The sequence below is a fragment of the Lepisma saccharinum genome, chromosome 8 (genome assembly GCF_977018435.1).
Source record: "Lepisma saccharinum chromosome 8, izLepSacc3.1, whole genome shotgun sequence".
Lineage (NCBI taxonomy): Eukaryota > Metazoa > Arthropoda > Insecta > Zygentoma > Lepismatidae > Lepisma > Lepisma saccharinum.
In genome coordinates, this window is record NC_139236.1 from 84010257 (window position 1) to 84030873 (window position 20617).

At 36.5% G+C, this 20617-nt stretch overlaps 1 protein-coding gene across 3 annotated transcripts in view; it reads left to right on the forward strand.

The window, feature by feature from the left end:
• The window catches only part of Psf2 (DNA replication complex GINS protein PSF2-like protein), a 54927-nt gene extending 35514 nt beyond the window's left edge, over nt 1-19413 (forward strand). For 2 of the 3 annotated variants that reach the window (XM_083127658.1, XM_083127657.1), the window contains exons 2-5: nt 1471-1735; nt 5117-5225; nt 9860-10021; nt 18938-19412. In XM_083127658.1, coding sequence (XP_082983784.1) covers nt 1488-1735; nt 5117-5225; nt 9860-10021; nt 18938-18979 — 561 coding nt within the window. In that variant the 5' untranslated portion in view covers nt 1471-1487 and the 3' untranslated portion in view covers nt 18980-19412. Of the gene's footprint in view, nt 1-1470; nt 1736-5116; nt 5226-9859; nt 10022-18937 lie in introns of all 3 variants that reach the window. The other variant, XM_083127660.1, reaches the window with a different exon arrangement.
• The last annotated feature ends 1204 nt before the right edge of the window (nt 19414-20617 follow it).

Consider the following 20617-nt stretch of genomic DNA (forward strand, 5'->3'; position numbering starts at 1 on the left):
GCGCTAGCCCCACGAACCATTGGCGCTAGCCCCATGAACCATTGACGTTAGCCCCACGAACCATTGGCGCTAGCCCCACGAACCATTGGCACGTGGATAGGTTAGTTCAGTTAGGTTGAGATCGATAGTTAAAATTTGGTGTCGGGCATTTCTTGGGTTCCGAAGGTTGAAACACTGCATAACAATTGAAAATCGAGAATAGACAAGGCCGATGCGTCATTATTTACGAAGGTGTCCGCGTCATATTGTGTGTGAGGCAAGCGGAAAGGCTAGGAGAAAGAAGTACTCGTAACGTGAAAAATTGCTCTTACTTTGATCAAAGCAACGTTAATAAACCTTCAGGAATGTTCCGCGAGGCAGATACGTAAGTACGAATGTCAAAAATTTGACAAAAGACAAGCACGACGCGCGATTATGTAGGAAGGTGTACTCGCGATATTGTGTCTGAGGCAAGCAAAAAGACGTACCTGTAATGTGAAAAATTGCAATTAATTTTATGAAAACAACGTTAATACACCTTCAGGAATGTTCCGCGAAGCACATACGTAAGTACGAATGTGAAAAATTGACGAAACGAAAAAATTAGAGGTGTCCGAAGGATAGTAAATTGTTACCGAACCTTACATGAATAGGTTAAGCATGTTTGGTTCGAGAGTAGCACGTACATTCAATGCAACCCACAGAATGCAGATAACCCATGACACCGTAGCACCTACGTTACCCTCCTTTCATATGTTGCTGTCTTTGGTCTTCCAGGCCTGCTTTCGTCGGCGACGGTACCTGATAAGTTTGGCCACGGTGACATGGGTTATCTGCATTCTGTGAGTTGCATTGGATGTACGTGCTACATGACGGGTGGTACCACTCCCAGCCAACAGAATGATGTCAATCCATTTTTCCTTCGTTAGTGGCATCTCTTTTTCATTGGTTCACCTGCCTCAAAAGGAAAAATAAACATTAGTCACCATTTTCATCATTTGTGTGGAGACTTATGACTCACCCTGTATAAAATATAATTGTAAAAAATCAACAACTTCAGTGAACATGGGAGTAGGAATGAATCCACTTCGAAAATGGCTGTATATTCCTTGAAAAAGAGAAAATATGCTGAATGTGACCGAAAATCTATCAAAATATGCTTATCACATGACCAAATATGTCGAAATATACTCTTAAAAAGCCCTTAATTTAATTATTTTCTTCATAATATTACTTTCTATTTATTTATGGAACAGATCACCCTTATCAAAAAAAATATGCTAAGGCATGAAAATCCTGATTAATTAAAATATTTAAGAAGCACAATTACAAATTTTATTATACCTTACAAATACTTCTCTCTTCCTCCCGTACGAAATACCTACTCACAATGAACTGAATCATCATAAATCCCCAGTTATTTAATAATTGCAGGGAAATTTTCTCGCTTTATTTCATATACTAATTCTTTTATTTTTTTCTTATTTTTAGGAGTTTAACTGAACATTATGTTGGAGCCAGCAGAGGTTGAATTTATCGCAGAGAAGGAGATGGTGAGCATCGTTCCGAACTTTAATTTTGATCGCATTTACCTTATATCTGGCGATATAGGACCTTTCAGAGCTGGCCTACCAGTTCGTGTTCCGATATGGATGGCTGTAAATCTCCGGCAAAGGCAGAAGTGTCGCATCATGGCTCCTGATTGGATGGATGTGGAAAAGCTGGAGGAAGTGAAAGAAGAGGAAGCAAGGTCAAAGTATGTATTTTTGTTTGTTTACTCTTTATTATTGGCATTTGCACACACAAGCACTCTTTTACATTAATAGTTGACTATTCTTTCAGCATTTTTCTTCAATTGTTTATTGAATGTGATTTTTTTCTGTGCCAGTGCTTGTAGATGTATCATTTCAACATATTTATTTAACATGCGCATTTGTGCATATTCTACGTAACTTCACAATATGATTTTCTTAAATATTCCTGCAGTACATCTATATAATGGATTTAGTAATATTTTCTTGGTGTTAATATAATAAATGTATTGAATTTCATATCTTCTTTCTCAACTTAATAACCATTAATTCAGTGCTTCCCTGAGTTAAATTGAATAGTAGGAAGATTATTGATTTTTTGATGTGTGGTTTAGGGAGATTTCACACCGATGCGACACATGCCGCTTCCGAACGAGCCAATCAACAGCAACGTTTTCCACCATAGTGGCATGTCAGGCTACCCGCACAAGTCTCCGTTCGATTGGTGAAATCCTCAAAGCGGCACATGTCGCCTTGTCACTTGTCGCTTCGGTGTGAATTCTCCCTTAGTTTGTGGATTTGTTAAGAACTGAGATAAAATCACAACACACATCTCCGAATTTTGAATTGATCTCAATCCTTTCTCAGAGACGGGAGAGAAATATGAACAGTGGAAGGATGATAACATAGGCACTAATTGTACTTAAAAGTATACAAATCTAATATCCTGATCATGTCTCTGTCTATTTTAACCATGCTTTAAACCTTCCACAATTTTTTTTTTCTTTCTAATCTCTGAAGGGGGATTGAAAATTCAGAGAACCAACAGGTATGTGTTGTGATTTTATCTCAGTTTTTAATACTTGATGACACATGGGGTGAAATACCACCTTTTTTTATTGTGAATTTGTGCAGTTTATTATTATATTCATGCCCTTTTTAATTTTTTTTGGTGTGGTAATTTATTTAATCATATTTATGTTTACTAATTTTGTTCAGTTTTTTTTTTCAACATGTTCTTGATTCTATGTTGCTTTGTCATTGAATTTAATGTGAATTCTTTTTCTTACTCAGCATTTTTAATGAAATATTAGGGTGGGTCAAATGAAAACTGAGGGGGGGCCACACAATGAAATCAACAAGGTTTATTTCAAACGTAAACTTCAAAGTTACACAAGTACTTGTCCCACTGTTTCACCAAGCAGTGAATAACTGGCTCGTAAAGCTCACTTGGCTGAGAGCGGAACCAGTTGCGAACATTGTCCATGACTTAATTGTCTGAGTGGAAGTGCCAACCCTTCAATGCCTTTTTTAAAGGAACAAAGATATGAAAGTTGCATGGTGATACATCAGGGCTATATGGTGGGTGTTCCAATGCTGTCCACCTAAACGTCGTCACCATGCTCTTTGTAACAGCTGACGTATGTGGCTGCACGTTGTCATGCAGCAAAACCACTCCAGAGGACAACAGGCCTTGATTGCTTGTCGGATGATACTGCTGCCCGACCGCCTATGCATATCATGTGCTCATGCACGACTATCTAGAGTGAGTCCATTATGCAGTAGGGGTTTCCTTCCTTACCTCCTGCTCTACTCTACACGGGGTTGTCGCCACACACATACATAAATATAATCCAGTACATCCACTGTTCGTTTTTATTTGATCCACCCTCATATATATTTATGGGAATGAAACTGAATACTGGTGAGAGAATATTTATGTGTGATTGATTAGTGTTTGCCTGTGTTTTTATATTTATGTGTAGATTTGGTCATTTTATTATTCTGTGTGCTTATTTTAAATTTCATGCAGCCATGTAACTAAAATTGTGTTATAGTAAATATCACATATTTAGTTTAATACTATTGTATGCCTGTCATTTTTCCATTTACATTTCCTATTTATATTCAAGAAATTGTTTTAACAAGCGTATGCCATGATGTTTTGTCGTTTGTCTCCATTTTCTAAAACAATTATTTCTTATGTGCTTATTTCTTTGCAGATTGTATTTTTTAAAAATGTTAATTTGTCTTTGTCATGTGTGTCAGTCTTGTTTTATGTTTCCACATTGTAGGGGCAACGTGGATCAAATTTAGCATTTTTTGAAATTCTACTGTGGTTGTTTGTAATGGCATGTTTTTCAAAAAGTTAACAATTATTTTGCATATTTATTATTTTAGTGCAATTTCATATTTATCTAGAACAGTTCTTTTTTATATCTATTCAAATTTAATGGTTGCATGAAGTCATGGTGTGGTGCAAAAATAATTCTTATGGGTTGATTCTTCATCAAATTCCTGGATTAACTCATTGTTTAATAATATTTACTGTACTTGCTAATCTGTTTGTTATTTTTCATTTATGTGTTATGTATGTTTATTAATTGTTTTTCCTTTGTACTGGTGATGTTGGTATTGGGCATTTCAGTTCCATTGGAATGCCAATTTTATGTTCCCACATGGTACATTTTCCAGCTTTATACAAGGTGTATCATAAGTAATAGTGCAAACTGACACAGTTGAAAATACACGATAATAGAAGCAAAAAGTCTCAGTAAACATGGTTCCGCAAACGAGCCGTTTTCAAGATAATTGCGAATGTGTGGTTACAAGCCACCACTAACTTCATTGTTTGTAAACGTTGTCCTAGTTGGCAAAATGCTAATAATGTGTGGTTAGAAGCGGTCACTGATTGCATTTTGTAAACCCAGAGTACTTTACTCCTTGCGCGTTCTGAGGTTTGTTCTTTGTTTACAAAACAGAACATTTCCGAGAGGTGGCGCTGTAAACAAACAGGATGGATACAATCGGTACAGATAATTATACATGCTTGTGACCAATTTTGAAATGAACTGGGGGTGTTCGAAAGAATTCGAAACTCAATGCCGAATCGCGTACAGTATTGCATCCAGATGCAAGGACGACACTTTGAACACACCCCTTAACAGGTACAAGGGTACAGTAATTGTAACATGTAACATACTAACATTTGTTAAAGGAAGTAGAATGTTCAATAAAAGCAATGAGATCTCCAATGACTTTTCTTAATGTATTATTAGCATTTTACCAACAAGTACGACTTTTACAAACAATGAAGTCAGTGGTGGCTTGTAACCACACATTCGCAATTATCTCGAAAACGGCTCGTTTGCAGACCCATATTTACTGAGACTTTTTTGCTTCTATTAACGTGTACTTTCAACTGTGTCATTTTGCACTATTACTTATGATACACTCTGTACATTCAATTCTTCTGTTTCCAATGGAGCACAATTCTACAAAGAAAATTCTTCACTTTGGTCCCCTTAAAAATGCTCTTTTCGTTTTCAAATGGTTTTCTAACAAAGTTTTGTGCAAGAAAGTAATGAATTCTCCATCTCGTACAGGTTTTTCACGAAGATGCCCAGTGAACATTACATGGTAGAAGCCCAGTTACTCCTCGGAGCGGCAGGTGAAGATATTCCAAGGGCAGATGAAATCCGTACTGTTCTTAAGGTAGCTATTTTGCTGGTTTCTAGTCACGGTGATCTGAATAAGGGATGGGAGAGATTAATAAGCACTCTTAGTAGACTGTAAGTCATTTTGGTTTATCAGTGTAATTTCCAATAATTCTACCTTTTTGTTATTTTTTTAAGTTAAAGGTTTAATTCGCACATGCTGGTTTTGTAAAGTTAATGGTTTAGTACACAGAACACCTATTGCAGGCTCCTCGATACACTTGTTAAGAAGACAAATGAAAGATTCATGGTCTTCATGAACATTTGCAGTTTAAATTGTATCTGTGTCGCGTTGGTAAATAAACCCTAAATTTCATGTTTGAGTCTATTTCGCATTTTGCAGTTCATTTCGCATCATTTCGTGATAAAACATGGTAGGAAAATGCATCTCTCACCTTTCAGAAACATGAAAAATGAACATTAGAATGTTTTATTTCATATTTCGGATTTTCGTCGAAAACAATATATGCATGCCTCTATATATTATTGGGCATGGAAATTAAACTGGTTGCCATAGCAACATGTTGGGTATGCTTGGGTAGGTTAATTGGGGCAACTCAGGGGCCCTGATTAAAAGGTGTCTCAGCTGGGAATCGAACTCGGGTCTCCCAACATGGCAGTCAGATGTCTACCGAATGGACTATCACAGCTCTTACATGCACATTTATACATTACCAAAAAAACAATAACACACCTATGCAACACAATACTAATATGAACAGCACTGTATTTGCCGGCATATGCATTTTGTACACATTATTTTTAGGAAAGCACTGTATCACTGAATATTATAATTAATTTGCAGTATATCAAATATAAAGTAACATGTTTGATTGATCGATTGAGTTGGTGTTTTAAGTCCACTTTATGCACGGTAAGGCTAATCGGGACTGGACCTACAGTTTAAAGTGGGATCCGAACCACTATGTGCCTTCCATCGGGTATCGAACTTGGGACCCCTTGTTTATAAAGTAACATGTCGATCTACTTTTAACCAATAAATTATCTAATCTAACTAGGAAAGAATACATTTTAATCTTCTTCTCAAAACCCAGACATTCATCTTCACAGCTAAATGAAGAGTTACTTGAAACCTCCTCTAAACTAGAATATGAACACAAATTGTCTGTACCATCCAGTGCATTACTAATTCCACATTTCTTAAATGATTTAAAGCACTGTCTTAGTTTTGAAAGCATCCCATGAAGCCTTGATACATTCACAAACTTGTGAAATACTACGCATTTTACTTCTTGCCGAGTATCGGCATATAAGATGCACCCTGTTTTTGAGACAAAATTTCGCTGCAAAAACAGTCAATTTCGGGTTCAAAAGTGGTAAATAAAATAAAATTTTGCTGTTATAGCGATGAAAAAGCAGTATATAAAATGACATTTGGGTTTTAAAATTGTGAATATAATTCTAAATTTGATATACAAACTGCACTTATTACACAAAATAAACATATCCCTTCTAATAGCACATTTATGGTAGTTATCAGAGTATTAAGTTTATTTGTGTATAAAGGAGTCCATTTTTTCTTCTCAAATATTTTAAGCAGAATTAATCAATTTTCTTTGAATTGCATAACTCAAAGGATAATTCAAACTTCAAGAAGTGTCAGCAGTGGTGGATCCAGAAATTATTGTTGGGAGGGGCGAATTTCAGAGTTGGGTACCTCACCAATCGTACAATTGCACTGTTTTATGTGAACAATAGCTATATGGTTCTTTTAGCAGGAGACAACTACGCTCTACGGATTAACTCTTTTAAGGGGTCATGGGAGAAAGAGAGGGTTATTATTACAAATTGTTATCCATTGCCATAGCAACATATTATGGGGCCTGGGCGAGATCAGAATCCGATCAGTTCTTTAAAATTTACATTTCAAAGTGCATAGATACAAAATCTTCAGGCATTCTAAGCAAAGGTATTATGAAATTTAAATACTGTAATTATACGAATTCCAGGTGTACTTTTTTTTGTCTTTGATCTTGAAAATTTAGGTGAACCTTGGATTCGATGGCATATTGATCAGAGTATGTATGCATAAATAGGGGTAAAAATACAGGATGCCAGAAAATTTTCACCTGCTGCCTGAATTTTCAAATTCAGTGTTAAAAAAGTTTTTTTAAAAAAATAATTCTAGTTCGCTTATGGAAATTTCCTTACCAACTTATTTTTTTATTAACGAGCACAGTGTGTGTTTTTTAATGTTTGTGTGTTTTCTGTATCACGTGTAACATTACATAGTGGGTCATACATTAAAATTACTGCATAGTTTTTTCATGTTGTTACCAGTTGAGCCTTCTTGAGCAAGGCCACTCTCGCGCAATAATTAATTAACTTTAATCCAATCCAATTAACAAATTAAATGTTTTAAGATCATATTTCAAAATGTGTAGCTTTATCTTAGTTGGATCATGGCTTTTTTAGACAATATTTGCAAATAAAAGAAAAGAGCTGCCTCCTGACCTGAGAAAAAGGGGCTGGTGCCTGAATTCTAACACTGTGGATAAATATACCATGGTATTCATGTAATATAGAATGAAGTATTTGCAAATTTCAGTAATCATGTTTTCTCCTCAAAGTACAAGCATTGGTACAAAAATCACCCTTAACGAAATTGTGTTTCCTTTAAATTGTAATGATGCGATCATTACTGGATCCTTTTTTATGTTATAAATTGGGTATGTCTATGTATTCCTGTATGTTTGAATTCTTGGCCATTGGGGTAGGTAAGCGTGTCGCTGGACAACCGACCCGCAGAAAGTTTCCAGTAACGGCTTAGGTCATTAGCGGGGCCTATAAATAGGAAGGGAAGGGAACAGTGGCTCTCAGATGTTTGGTTGAGTTGGTGTTTTAAGTCCACTTTATGCACAGTAAGGCTAATCGGGACTGGACCTACAGTTTAAAGTGGGATCCGAACCACTTGTGCCTCCACCGTGTCAGATGTTTGGTATAGTACGGCGAGGTTAAGAGTATCTTCTTCTCTAAGGGAAGTGGCTGGGCAAGCTTTCTTTTCCTTACTATATGAACTGACGGGGATGTTATCTTTCTTTATTTTAATAGACACACTTGCTCTTTTCACATTATGTCAGTAGTACATTTCATGTGGGAAACCGGGTACACACGTACACATACCTTCAGCCACATTTTATGGTACCGAAGAGTTAATTTTTTTTACTCGTGAAGCCAGTGAAGCCACTCTTCAGGAAGTGCCCACTGAAATGTGGATATTACGAATAACAGCCAAGATTTAAGTTATGTTAATAAGATGATATGAATAAACCTGTATATATCTAAAGGAAAGTGGGCATTGAGTTATAATTGGAAGAAATACCTGTTTCAATAGTTGCCAATAGTTTTATCCACAGAACTTCAGATACTGCATGTTTTGAACCTAGGGACAAGGTTTTGAAATGTATGGGTGTGCATGTTGAAGGCGCGAGCTGTGAATCGGCTAAAAAAAACACAATTTATACCTCTACAATATCTGTTGTGTTAGAAAAATCAACATTTCACAACAAAGAGTTGGTCTATTTTGAGTAGTGAGCTCTGATTTGTTCTTATGCTGGTGTTCCTATAAATAGGTGGTCAGCGAGTCAGATTTTGCAAAGTGCACATCAAACAGACATTAAAAATGGAGGTACAGAAGCATCACTCATATGATGCAGCACTTAAACATAAAGTTATTTTGTATGCTGAGGAATTTGGAAACCGTGAATCCGGTCGATCATTTGCCGCAAGTGAAGTATCCAGTCATCGTTGGAGACATCAACGACAGCAATCTGTCATTATCAGCCTCTCTCTTATACATGGGAAGAAGTGGTACAGTCTCCTGCCGTGGACACTGTTAGTCCATTCTTCTCTTCACTTGTTGTTGCATATGTTGTATATTTTAGGTAGTCTTCTCTGATTGGTCCGTCGAAAGAAACACTCATGTTGTAGATTATGAATATGTATGGGTTTATAAGCGACATAGGGAGTCTGAATGTGCTTGAACCTATTGCTACCAATTTATTTATTACAGGCTCAGCTTTTAAAGTTTTGTAATCCATGTCATTGTTGCATTTCTCATAATCTCACACCTAGATATTTAGCTTCCTATACTCTTGTAAGCTTTTTTTATCTGTGGATTTTTATTAGCATTCAGTTTACCCTTTAGGATTATAAAGTAGGTCTTCTGGGTGGCAATTGTCAATTTCGCCGTATCACACAAGTCCTCGAGAGAGTTTATTGCAATACTGGACTTTCTTTCCAACTCTGTTCTTGAGTTACCTTCCATAACAATTATTACGTGATCTGCATAGTCTATTGTGCTTTTGATCTCCGAAATATTTTCTAATTTTTTTGAGAGATGGCTCCTAGTTTAGATTCCACAATTCTGGACCTGGAATGGATCCTTGCATTGTTGATTTTGAGGCCGTGAAGTTAGATATCTTATGTGCTTACCATCTGATATGGTTCGTGGGCAATCTATGTCTCTCAAGGTCCTGAAAAGATGGGGCCAACAAGCGTTGATACAGGTAGATGTCAGTTCAAAGCCTCACAACGCCGTCAATGTCTCTACCATCTGTGAGGGCCTCTTTTTTATTTTTTTTTTATATTTTATTTTTTATATTATTTTAGGATATTTGGGATATGCGGATGGCAAAGCTACGTTCCTCAGTAGATGCTTTTATCAAAAGCGGAGGCAGCCATGCTAAGTTGGATCACTTGACATTAATGGAGATCAACAGTGTACGACCTCTTCTTCCACATGCACTAGATCAGTTGCATCGGCTGCAAAAAGTAAGTTACAAATCGGTTCTTTGTGGTGCATAACAACACCATGATAGTGAACGAAATATAACAAGTGTATAGTGTAATATATTTTTGGTAATGCACAGTAATTACGACAGAAAAATAAGTGGGGAAGTGGCTTAGAATTATTGTCTACTTCCCCACTTGTAGGTTTGAGCCCTGGTGTGGCCATGTCCTTTGTGTGTGAGTGTCGGTTCAACAATTTTATCTAATCTTCATCATTCATCATCATAGCAATTAGCCCACGGAGGCAGAAATGTAATGTAAAATAAGGAATATTCAAATAAAGTTAATCGTAAATTCAGTCGTACCAAAGGATCTTACTGCATTATCTACATGGTAGTATTGCTATTATTGAAATGTCTGCATCACAACAACAACCAAAAAACAATGCTGCTGCTGTTGTTAGAGCAGCGGTTCTCAAACTTTTATGAATCATGGCAAATAGTTTTGCTGCGTAGAATATTGCTGTACATCCATGCAGTAGTTTTCTTCTCTTGTAAATTTAAACTCTTTCGACCTGGCCTATTTCATTCATGCATTCATCATGGAATAAGTAGCACAATATACGGTATAACACTTGTCCACAGGTAATCATACTATTGCACAATTAAATGCTTATAACAGTACAAAAAAGCATTAATAGAAGTGGATAGAACTGTAATGAGATTTGGTTCAACATGTGACTTGCTCCCATTCATCTCTTTCCCCCAGAAACACAAAGTAGCTTGCAACCCTGCCTGCTTTAGCATTTTGAAAACTCGGGAACAGTGCCTATAGACCATGAACTCTAGCAGAAAACACTATAATATGCCCCATGGATCTGTCACCTCCAAACCCTAGTGGAATCTAAACATTAGTGCCAGTTGGCACACACAAAGACTTTGCTTGTTTCTTTCCATTGTGTTAGTTTTTGGTAATGTCATTACATACACATGCGTGGACAGAACTGCGCTCACCATCATAATTTCAAGAATATATTAATATTCAACAGCACTTGTGTGACAATAAGAAACTTCTTAATCATGCACTGGCAACATTTTTGTGTAGTTGCTATTTTGTTTCACTTAATTTCTCTGATCTGTCCATATTCACCTCGATTATCAATTTTTAAAATAAATAACAAAGGAAAGTTTCCACGTTCTCTTAAAACTCAATTATAAATGTATAATACTGCATCACAGAGCCAAATGAATAGAATCAGTGTTGTAGCTTCCAAGGACTGCATGTTGTGACAATTTGTAGAGAGAATATTCATACAAGAACTCCTAGAATGCCATCCCCATGTATAAAACAGTTATGATCACCAACACAATTTCTAAGCGGGTAGGGTTGTGCTGCATGTACTGTGGTTTTAATGGGTACCCTTAACAATTTTGGTCAGCGTAGGCATACTGGTGTATTGGCAAGATTGCTGACAATTTTACGAGTCTAATATGTTTATATAGCCTGTAACTGAGTGCAAAATGCCACCTTTTCGTTATTGTCCGATTTTCTAAGGTAAATGTTGAAATACATTTTTTCCCTTTCTTTTTATAATGCAAATCACGCATGGTCATGTGGTTACATGCTCAATTAAGAATGAAAAATGTAGGTTGTTCAGGGAACGTTTTACTATTTTATTTCACATTTCCCTATTTTTTTGTATTTTACGTTGCTTCCCTGCCTTCTGAAGCTAAATGCTACCTACAATGGGAGACACAAAAATGCATCTACTCTCAAGCCGATATTTAAACCTTTGGTGGCAAAATTATGAGTTGACCAGTCAACAGTTATTACCACATGCCTGACAAAGCTACCAGACAGGTGGCAAAATCAATCACAAACAAAGACTGTGCGGTACTGCAAGTGAGTAGAACCTTCTTGTCCTCTAAATGCTGTGAAAGTTGTATCAGTTGTACACAGTAACACCTTGTATACATCTCCCCCACCACATATTATTCCTTTATTCCTGAGTAAATCAATTAATTAATTCTTGTTGCCATGGGTTTACTTCATTAGAATGAACTACCTCTCATTATTGTTGTCAAAAACGTAATATCAGTCCATTCCTAATTTATATTATTACCATTAATTTTGTTACATGTTGCTACATGATAATTTTAAGTATTATGTTCATGACTTTTCCCTCACATTATTATACATTCAATCTTCATGGTCACAATAGTGCAAAATGTGTAAAATTCTCCTGGATTTTACATTTTTAATCTCCTGAAAAATATAAAATTGAGGTTTCACTGTACATACAAATCGTTCAATCAAATAGTTTCTGTAATACAGCTGTCTGAAGCAGATGTGTTGTGTGTATTCCTTAAAATGAATAAAATTGAATATCATGCAGTGATATAATTATTCGTAAAAGGTTTAACGGCAAAGGAAATTCATTCCGAGTCTGTAAAAGTTTATGGGGACTTGTTCAACCAATATAAAATGGTCTGCGGAATATGAATTAGGCTGTACCAGTCTTGAAGTGCAACAACAGCAGAAATCACTGAGTAAATACATGACGACCAGCAAGTTAAAGTGTGTGAAATTGCTGAGGTTATAGGTATTTCAAACAAATGTGTAGGATAAATTTTGCATGAAGAATTGTAACACCATTAAGCCTTGTTTCCATGATAATGAAAAACTAAATATGCTGACCAAGGCAGTAATTTATTTTATTAAAAACATAAACTAAACGTAACGTTTCAACCTTCTAGCAAGGTCTTCTTCAGAATCTGTATCAAGTACAAATGTAACATAGGGATGATGTATGACTTAAGAGAGAGATAAATGCGATATTTCAACACACGAGAGAAACAGGACATGACATAGAGTGGGATGAGGCTAAGCAGATAGGAAGGGAGAAGAGAATAATAGTGAGAAAATGGAAGGAGGCCAAGGAAATGGAGAAGAAAGGTGAAGAACACACAATGAACTGGAATGGGGAACTGAAGTTAAACAAAGAATGGAAGAAGGTGTTAGAAAGAGTGGAAAGGACAAGAGAGAAAGAGGAGAGGAGAAGAAAGAAAAATGAAGGAAAAAGAGCGTGAGATAAAAAGTCCAACCACTTTCTATATGGAAGTAAATATGTTTAGCCTTTTAGGTGAAAGTACATTTGACAAGGGAAAGCCACATGCTAGAAAGTTCCAGAACAACTTTCTAATAGTCTGGAGGGAGTAATGTTTGTGTATATATAATGCCCTGTTTTTGAATCTTGTTACATTTGTACTTGATACAGAGTCTGAAGAAGACCTTGCTAGAAGGTTGAAACGTTACATTTAGTTTGTTTTTAATAAAATAAATTACTGCCTTGGTCAGCATATTTAGTTTTTCATGATGAATTGCATGTAAGTTGGGCTCGGAAGTCGATGATGTAAAAAAATTAAAATAAAATGACCAGTAGACTGACCTTAAAATTATTAAAGAATGACCTAAAATTAATTTTTGCTCTTAAACTGAAATCTGGATTTTTCGTAAATTACAACAGAGTATTCATAATTGGGAAAAGAGAGACGAGGTAGTATATAAATACAGAGAAACTAGTACTCACTTTTGTCCGCGAAGCTGTTTTTTTCTTTTTCGATTAATTTCAGTGGCCACTGCCACCATCCTCGTTGGAACCAGGGACCTGTAACGTAACGCAATTCATTGGTATTTGTCACCGTTCCACGTTATTTCCGTACCGGATACCGCGTACCGGCCCAAGTGCTGTGGACCATTCCAAGGAAAATACCAGAACCTCTTGGTAAGGCAAACAGTAACGCTTCTGCTATACCGTTCCGTTCGTACCCGAGAGTGCTTCGGGGACGACAGCTTTGGGTACACAGAGTGGAACGTTAAAATACCCGTACCAGAAAGCATGGAACTTGTTCCTTATCTGAATGCCGGTTCCGTTACGGTAAGTACCTCTCCTTAGAATCATACCGGTACAAATTCATGATGGGTATACCTGAAACTTTGGGATCGGGTACAATTGTAACAAAACCTATTTTCAACAAATCAAATGGGTATTGAATGAATCAGAAAATATATTTCACGTAACTCTTCATTTTAAAACTTTCATTGTTGAATTCTTGAAAAATCGATAAGAACTAATATAAAAAAAGGTTGTAATATAAAAGGTTGTAGGTAATAAAATGTAAATTGTATATATAAAAATAAATATGGAATCGTGAGATTTGTTATTAATAATGTTACTTTTATATAACCAATACACGTAATATTAGGGTGCAAGGTGAACATATTAAAAAAAAATATTTTCAAGCAAGATATTGAAAGTTCGACATGATGATAGTTTATGTAATTAGAATATTACCAACTAATACATTTAAAAAAAAAGGGAAAGTTAATGTACGCCATATTGAGAAATGTTACCATCTAAGTTACAGATCTTAAATTCGGGTTGACCTGGCATTGCCAATCAATATGATTTTGGTCAAACTGGAAATTAGACGTCATATTGAAAAATGTCACTTCTTAAGATAGAGAAGTGAAATTCGGTTTGGTGGTAGATCTTGCTAATTAAATCAACATGATTGTGGAAAACCGGAAGTTGATGGATGCCATATTGAAAAATGTTACTTCTTAAGATAGAGAAGTGAAATTCGGTTTGACGGTAGCTTATGCTAATTAAAGTATGGCAAATTGACATGATTGTGGAAAACCGGAAGTTCATGGAAGCCATATTGAAAAACGTTACTTCTTATGATAGAGAAGTGAAATTCGATTTGGTGGTAGATCTTGCTAATTAGTGCATGTCAAATCAACATGATTGTGGAAAACCGAAAGTTGATGGATGCCATATTGAAAAATGTTACTTCTTAAGAAAGAGAAGTGAAATTCGGTTTGACGGTAGCATATGCTAATTCGTGTATAGCAAATCAACATCATTGTGGATACCCGGAAGTTGGTGGATGCCATATTGAAAAATGTTACTTCTTATGTTAGACAAGTGAAATTCGGTTTGGTGGTAGATCTTGCTAATTAGTGCATGTTAAATCAACATGATTGTGGAAAACCGGAAGTTGATGGACGCCATATTGAAAAATGTTAGTTCTTATGATAGAGAAGTGAAATTCGGTTTGGTGGTAGATCTTGCTAATTAGTGCATGTTAAATCAACATGATTGTGGAAAACCGGAAGTTGATGGACGCCATATTGAAAAATGTTACTTCTTATGATAGACAAGTGAAATTCGGTTTGGTGGTAGATCTTGCTAATTAGTGCATGTTAAATCAACATGATTGTGGAAAACCGGAAGTTGATGGACGCCATATTGAAAGACGGTATACTTAAGATACAGCAGTGAAATTTGGTTTGATGGTAGCTTATGGGAATTAGAGCATGGCAAATCAACATGATTGTGGAAAACCGGAATTTGGTGGACGCCATATTGAAAAATGTTACTTCTTAAGACAGAGGAGTGAAATTCGGCTTGATGGTAGCTTATGAGAATTAGAGCATGGCAAATCAACATGATTTTTGAAAACCTAAGGTTGATGGTCGCCATATTGAAAAACGTTGATTCCTAAGGTATAGGAGTGAAATTCGGTTTGATGGTAGCTTATGGGAATTAGAGCATGGCTAATAAACATGATTTCGGAGAACGGAAAGTTGATGGACGCCATATTGAAAAATGTTATTTCTTAAGATGGAGTGAAATTCGGGTTGATGGTAGCTTATGGTAATTAGAGCATGGCAAATAATATGACTCCTGAAAACCGGAAGTTGATGGTTGTCATATTGAAAGACGTTATACTTCAGATAGAGCAGTGAAATTTGCTTTGATTGTAGCTTATGGGAATTAGAGCATGGCAAATCAACATGAATCTGGAGAACCGAAAGTTGATGGACGCCATTTTGAAAAATGTTATTTCTTAAGATAGAGGAGTGAAATTCGGTTTGATGGTAGCTTATGGGAATTAGAGCATGACAAATCAACATGATTCTGGAAAACCTGAGTTTGATGGAATTCATATTTAATTTTTAATAAATAAAAACTAAATCGACACTCAAAAGTACTTCTTTTTCAACATGGCGTCTATCAACTTCCAGTTTTACAAACAGCATATGCATTGTCCATGTTCGAATTAGCAAGCGCAATAATCTAACCGAATTTCAATTCTTCATTTTAATAAAATGCATTTTTCATTATGCCGTCCATCGACTTTGGGTTTTATAATATCATATTAATTGACCATGTTCTAATTAACATAAGCAATCACCAAAGGAAAGAGGAATATTAAAGTAATTTTTTTCCATTAACGTCCGGTTTTCCCTAATCATGTTGATTTCCAATGCAGTAATATCCATAATATCATAAAACCGAATTTCAGTCCTGTATCTGAAGAAATAACATTTTTAAATATGACATCCTTCAACCTCAGATTTTCCAGAATCATGTTGATTTGCCATGCTCTAATTCCCATAAGATACCATCAAGCCGAATTTAACTGCTCTATCTTAAGAATTAACGTATTTCAATATGGCGACCATCAACTCCCGGTTATCAAGAATCATATTATTTGTCATCTAAATCCCATAAGCTACCATCAAACCGAATTTCATTCCTTTATATTAAGGAATTACATTTTTTAATATGACGTCCATCAACTTCCGATTTTCCATAATCATGTTGATTTGTAATGCTCTAATTCCCATAAGCTAACATTAAACCGAATCTCACTGCTCTATCTAAAGAAGTAACATTTTTCAATATGGTGTCCATCAATTTCCGGTTTTCCAAAACCATATTGATTTGTTATGGTCTAATTCCCATAAGCTACCATCAAACCGAATTTCACTCCTCTATCTTAAGTATAACGTCTTTCAATATGGCGACCATCAACGTCCGGTTTTCAGGAGTCATATTATTTGCCATGCTCTAATTACCATAAACTACCATCAACCCGAATTTCACTCCTCCATCTTAAGAAATAACATTTTTCAATATGGCGTCCATCAACTTTCAGTTTTCCAGAATCATGTTGATTTGCCATGCTCTAATTCCCATAAACTAACATCAAACTGAGTTTCAATTCTCTATCCTACGAATTAACATTTTTCAATATGGCGACAAGCAACCTCCGGTTTTCCACAATCATGTTAATTTGCCATGCTCTAATTCCCATAAGCTACCATCAAACCGAATTTCACTGCTGTATCTTAATTAACATCTCTCAATATGGCGACCATCAACTTCCGGTTCTCCAGAATCATGTTTATGTGCCAAGTTTTAATTTCCATAATATACCATCAAACCGAATTTCACTCGTATATCTTAAGAAATAACAATTTTTAAATATGGCGTCCATGAACTTCCGGTTTTCCGGAATCACGTTGATTTGCCATGTTCTAATTCCCATAAGCTACCACCAAGCCGATTTTTACTTCTCTATCTTAAGAAGTAACATTTTTCAATATGGCATCCATCAACTTCCAGTTTTCCACAATCATGTTGATTTGCCATGCTCTAATTAGCATAATCTACCGTCAAACTCAATTTCACTTCTCTACCTATTTTAAAAGTAATGGGGCCTACTGCACATGCCTCCTAGTAACAGGTTGCCTGAATGACGAATATCGACCTTCTGCGCAGGTCGTTGTAATTAGTATATTATACATGAGCTTGTTAAAACTAATTGTTTCTATTGTTAATAGTTTGCCAAAGTGACGGTCTTCAAAATTTTTGCATAGCTGATACCATTATTAACAAATTAATGAAAGATAAACTAGATAGTATTTATACATATTTTTCGGATAAATAATATCCAGAAAGATCACGAATTACTTTTTTCTGAAGTTATTATAATAATTTTTAAACAAAGAAGTGTATATTTATCGGTATTCCATTTGCGGCTGTGGAATTTTGATTGACAGTAAACTTAATTCGGATACGCTCAGTATGTTATGATACGTACTGTAAGTTCCTGTTACAAATGTTACCCGCTTCATCCATTTCTATCCACGTACCCGTATTTTAATAACAAGCGCTGGTCATTGTGCTTCAGTACCGGTTACCAACTTGTGGTTCCATTTCGTACCCGGTAGCCACCGTTCAGGTACAGTATGTATGAGTACGATCGTACCCGTTCCATCCGAGACCCGTTCCACTCAGTACCTGAAGCGAATGGGTCGTTGAGTAACGTTACGCCTAATTTACCCAGGTTGTAGGTAGGTCCAAACTGTCCGGTACTGTGTGGAACGCCAATGCCAGTAACTTAACAGCGTTACAAGTTGGGCTACGTTACAGGTCCCTGGTTGGAACAGCAACTGAAATTAATCGAAAAAGAAAAAACAGCTTCGCAGATAAAAGTGAGTACTAGTTTTTCTGTATTTACAACAGAGTAGTTGAATAATTTGTCAAAACCCGTTGTTTGGTGTTTTAAACAACTGAAGCAAAGAGAAAAAAAGCAATTAAGTGTTAATGTAGTTTTCTTTATATTTCCTAAAAGGTATTTCTGTGTAAGGATCCTTTTAAAAGTTTTGGTCATTTCCGACATTGTGACCTAGGCTGGAGTCACTTGTGTTACTGTAACTTTTAAAAGGATCCTTCCCCAACGTTCAAATTTACCAGCAATAGAGAGAAAACATCAGGGTAATTGGAGAAGGGGTGTTTTTCCAAATCATGCAATATGTAAATGCACTACGACTTTAGTCCAGAAAATTATGGGACACACTGTGTATGTAAGATACGTATAAATGATTGATTTGGTAAAATTGAATAAATTTTGTTAGTATTTGTTGTGTGTTCAGAAGTAGATCCTACAGGTCATAGATAACCTTTAACTAATTTGATTCACTTTCATTTATTGTCATATTTATGTATTTTAACTGTACATTGTTTTTTAGAAGTATGTAAAGAAAAAGTAAAAACAAATGTTTCCATGCATCACGTGTAGTTTTTTCTTGCAATTTCAGAATACTGGACAACAGCAAGCATCTTCGACACAAGACATATGAATGGAACAGTCTGACTGTGTGTGTACTTGTGAATATAAATAAGAGTGAGCTTTAAGGTAGCAGAAAAAACTGTGTTACGCAAACAAGGTTACAGCAGGTGGAGTATGAGTGATAAGAAGTGTGTGTGTGATGTCATGAACTTTTTTTCAGATTAATATTATGTATTTTTTAAAAAAGATGTATGCTTATGCTTTTGTACTGATGTTTATACTTTTTTGAACAGTGTGATTTTTACTGTACCTATCCACCCAAAATTAGAATATATAAATTATTCATGATTGGGAAAAGAGAGACGCGGTAGTATATAAATACGGAGAAACTAGTACTCACTTTTATCCGCGAAGCTGTTTTTTCTTCTTTTTCGATTAATTTCAGTGGCCACTGCCACCATCCTCGTTGGAACTTGCTGCGCTGTTGCTTGGCGTGCGTCTTTTGTTCGTAGTTCTCTGGTTGCCGTTAGGTGCGCTGTGCGTCTTGGTACGTCGTCTGCTATTTCCAGGCGATAACTGCTGCAGTAGTGGAATCCAAGTATGGTGCGCTTGCCCGCTATCGATGTTTAGTTCGTGCGGGAAGTGCATTATGGCGTGCGTTTCCTTGATTTTGGTGTCTATGAGCGTGTGGGCAGTGTGTTTGACTCGAACCTTTTGAATTTTATGGCTATTGTATTTGATATGTCTAGCAAGACCGGTAGTGGGTTGGGCTTTTTTCGCATCTGCTAGGTGCTGTTGGATTCTTTCATTGACAGATCTGATGGACCTGCCGATGTAATGAGCCTTGCACTCACACTCAGCATCATATACACCTGGGTTGTCAAGGGGGGAGAGGAAGTACCGTTTGTGCTTGTTCAGTTTGTCAGTTATTTTGGAGTTGGGTTTGTGCGCTACTTTGATGCCAAATGGGAGAAGGGCTTTGGCTATGCGGTTGGAAGTGGTGGGATGGTAGGGGAAGGCAAACCATTTATATTGGTCGCTGGGGGTTGGTTGTGGCTGGGTTGCTTGTGGATGGGTTGATTGTGGTAGGTTAGGGTGTCTGACCTGTATTTCCGCCTTACTGCACCAAGTGGAGAGTTGTGATTCAGTGTAGCCATGCTTCAGGGCTATTTCTGTGATGGTGGCTATCTCCTCTCGTAGATCCTCTTCTTTGCCACAGTAGGAGAAGGCTCTTCGATAAAAGTTTAGCCACACATTGGCTTTTTGCTTAGGGGGATGGCTAGAGAGAGCATGTATGTACTGGTTGCCTGCATCCGGTTTTCTGTAGACGGTGGTTGTGAATTTGTTAAGTGCACGGCTGATGGTGATGTCCAGGAAGTTGATTTTACCAAGTTTTTCATGCTCTACGGTGAAGTTGAGCCTGGGGTGGATGCTATTTAGTTTGTTCACTAGGAGGTTGAGTTCTTCTGCCTTTTTATATACAACTATTGTGTCGTCCGCGTACCTTCCATATCGGATGTGTTGTAGTTCTGGAGTGTGGAGTATCTCTTTTTCAGCCAGGTGCATGACGATGTTGGCTAAAGGAGCTGATAGCGGGTTGCCCATCGCAAGGCCCTCGGATTGGTTGTAGAATTTATCTTCAAACTGAAAGTAATTGTGTTTTAGACAAACTTCCAATAGTCTGGTTATCTCCTGAACCTCTAGGGCC